This window comes from Anneissia japonica, unplaced genomic scaffold (assembly GCF_011630105.1).
Source record: "Anneissia japonica isolate Jap-2015-1 unplaced genomic scaffold, ASM1163010v1 scaffold287785_len535756_cov143, whole genome shotgun sequence".
Classification (NCBI taxonomy): Eukaryota; Metazoa; Echinodermata; class Crinoidea; order Comatulida; family Comatulidae; genus Anneissia; species Anneissia japonica.
The window spans coordinates 187,134-188,798 of NW_022696924.1; the positions used below are offsets into that span (position 1 = coordinate 187,134).

The 1,665-nt window shown below is 38.6% G+C and overlaps 1 protein-coding gene across 2 annotated transcripts in view; it reads left to right on the top strand.

Annotated features, from left to right (window-relative positions):
- The window catches only part of LOC117102176, a 12,897-nt gene that overhangs the window by 9,062 nt on the left and 2,170 nt on the right, over positions 1 to 1,665 (top strand). Inside the window, exons 1-3 of one of the 2 annotated variants that reach the window (XM_033242391.1) lie at positions 74 to 152; positions 688 to 918; positions 1,138 to 1,293. In XM_033242391.1, coding sequence (XP_033098282.1) covers positions 897 to 918; positions 1,138 to 1,293 — 178 coding nt within the window. In that variant the 5' untranslated portion in view covers positions 74 to 152; positions 688 to 896. Of the gene's footprint in view, positions 1 to 73; positions 153 to 687; positions 919 to 1,137; positions 1,294 to 1,665 lie in introns of those variants that run through there. The other variant, XM_033242392.1, reaches the window with a different exon arrangement.

Consider the following 1,665-nt stretch of genomic DNA (forward strand, 5'->3'; position numbering starts at 1 on the left):
ACGACGAAAAACGTAAGAACTGGCCAATCAAATTATCCATTGATGATGTCATTGAAACTTTTCTGTTTTTGTGCGCCAGGCCTGTGCGTGATGTGCGGTGTGTGGGTGCTAGTACACGAAGCAATTTTCGTCTCCTTGCTCTAAACTCAAATGTAAGTACTGTACTTTGAAAATTGATAGACATAGGCCTATTATGGATATGTAATATATTATTATGCTAATTAACCTAACAGGTAGCCATTCGATTTTACTTATTCCCACACTCCCGTTTAGTCTAGGCTAGGCCCTAGGGCCAGCTAGGCCTAGCCTAGCTAGCCTAGGCCTATGCTGCTAGGCCTAGGCTAGGCATCTGCAATGGAACGCAAGGCAACCACTCTTTTCCCTATGGAAGGAAGCTGCCAAGCGTAGTCTAGCGTAACTATCTGAGCCCTAGTTCGACAGACTCAATTATTATATATCTCTTGGATTAGGCCTAGTAAAAGTACACTGTATTTCACAAATTTATAGAATGATATGTCATTTGTATGTAATGTAGGCCTAGTTCTAGGCCAGGCCTAGTTCTCCGTTTTTGATTTTTCTATTTTGATTTTTTTTTTTTTTTAGAAGGCCCTTCATTAGCCTAGGCTTAGGTAGGTAGGTACATTTATTGAAAATATTTAATATATATTGTTTATCATTAAATTTTAGACCAAAGATGGACCATAGTGAAAAATCCCTTATGGAAGTTGTGCAGAGAGTCGAAATATTGTATGAAAGAAGGGCTGCCAACTACAAAAATAAGAGAACTATGAAAAAAAATGCTCTAGAAAAAGTGGCGGACGAGTTGAACTACATGAAGGTAAAATGCAGGGGAGAGGCAGCCTGGACGGGAGATCTTGTAGAACGGGCATATAAAAATGTGCCTACTTGCTTTTCGAGGTAAGACGGTTTCTCATACATTATCTTTTTTAAAGACAAACAAAATTTTGTTGTGTTTCCCTCTTTAAGCCTAGTAAAATTTTGTAACGCAAAAATAATTTTTTTTTTATAAACGTCCCCTCCCCTATTTGAATAATTGCACTGAGATTTGTCCAGTGGGGTAGATTGGACATTTTGTTAGTATTATTTTATTACAGTATTATATTTTTATGCCTGTAGATACCTTAAAGATTAAAAAAAAAAAGATGAGATCAGGTGCAGGCGTGGCCGAAATCCAGGATGCTGTGAGCAAGGAGTGGGAGGCCCTCCGGTGGCTAGTGCCTTACTACAAGGAACGAGTTGCAGCTGATACATGCTCTTTGGAGGAAGAGGAAGGTTTGTTCACTGTATAATAATTATTACAATAAAAAAGGGCAAAAGAGTCTTTACATAAACCAGTCAATTCGAGCGGATGCCACTTTGAGCGAAGGCCAATTCGAGCGGAATTTTTTTCGAGCGGATGCTAGTTTCAGCGGAAGAAGATCCACTTGAGCGAAAAACAACCTGTGCGAGTTCTATACGAATTACTTCAAAATTTCCTATTTTTGAGCTAAAAATTTGACATTTTCAAAGGGGAAGGGGCACACAACAGTTCCAGAACAGATAAGTGTTAGCATAATCAATTACAAATATAATTTGAGCTAAAAATTTGACATTTTCAAAGGGGAAGGGGGCACACAACAGTTCCAGAATAGATAAGTGAGTAGC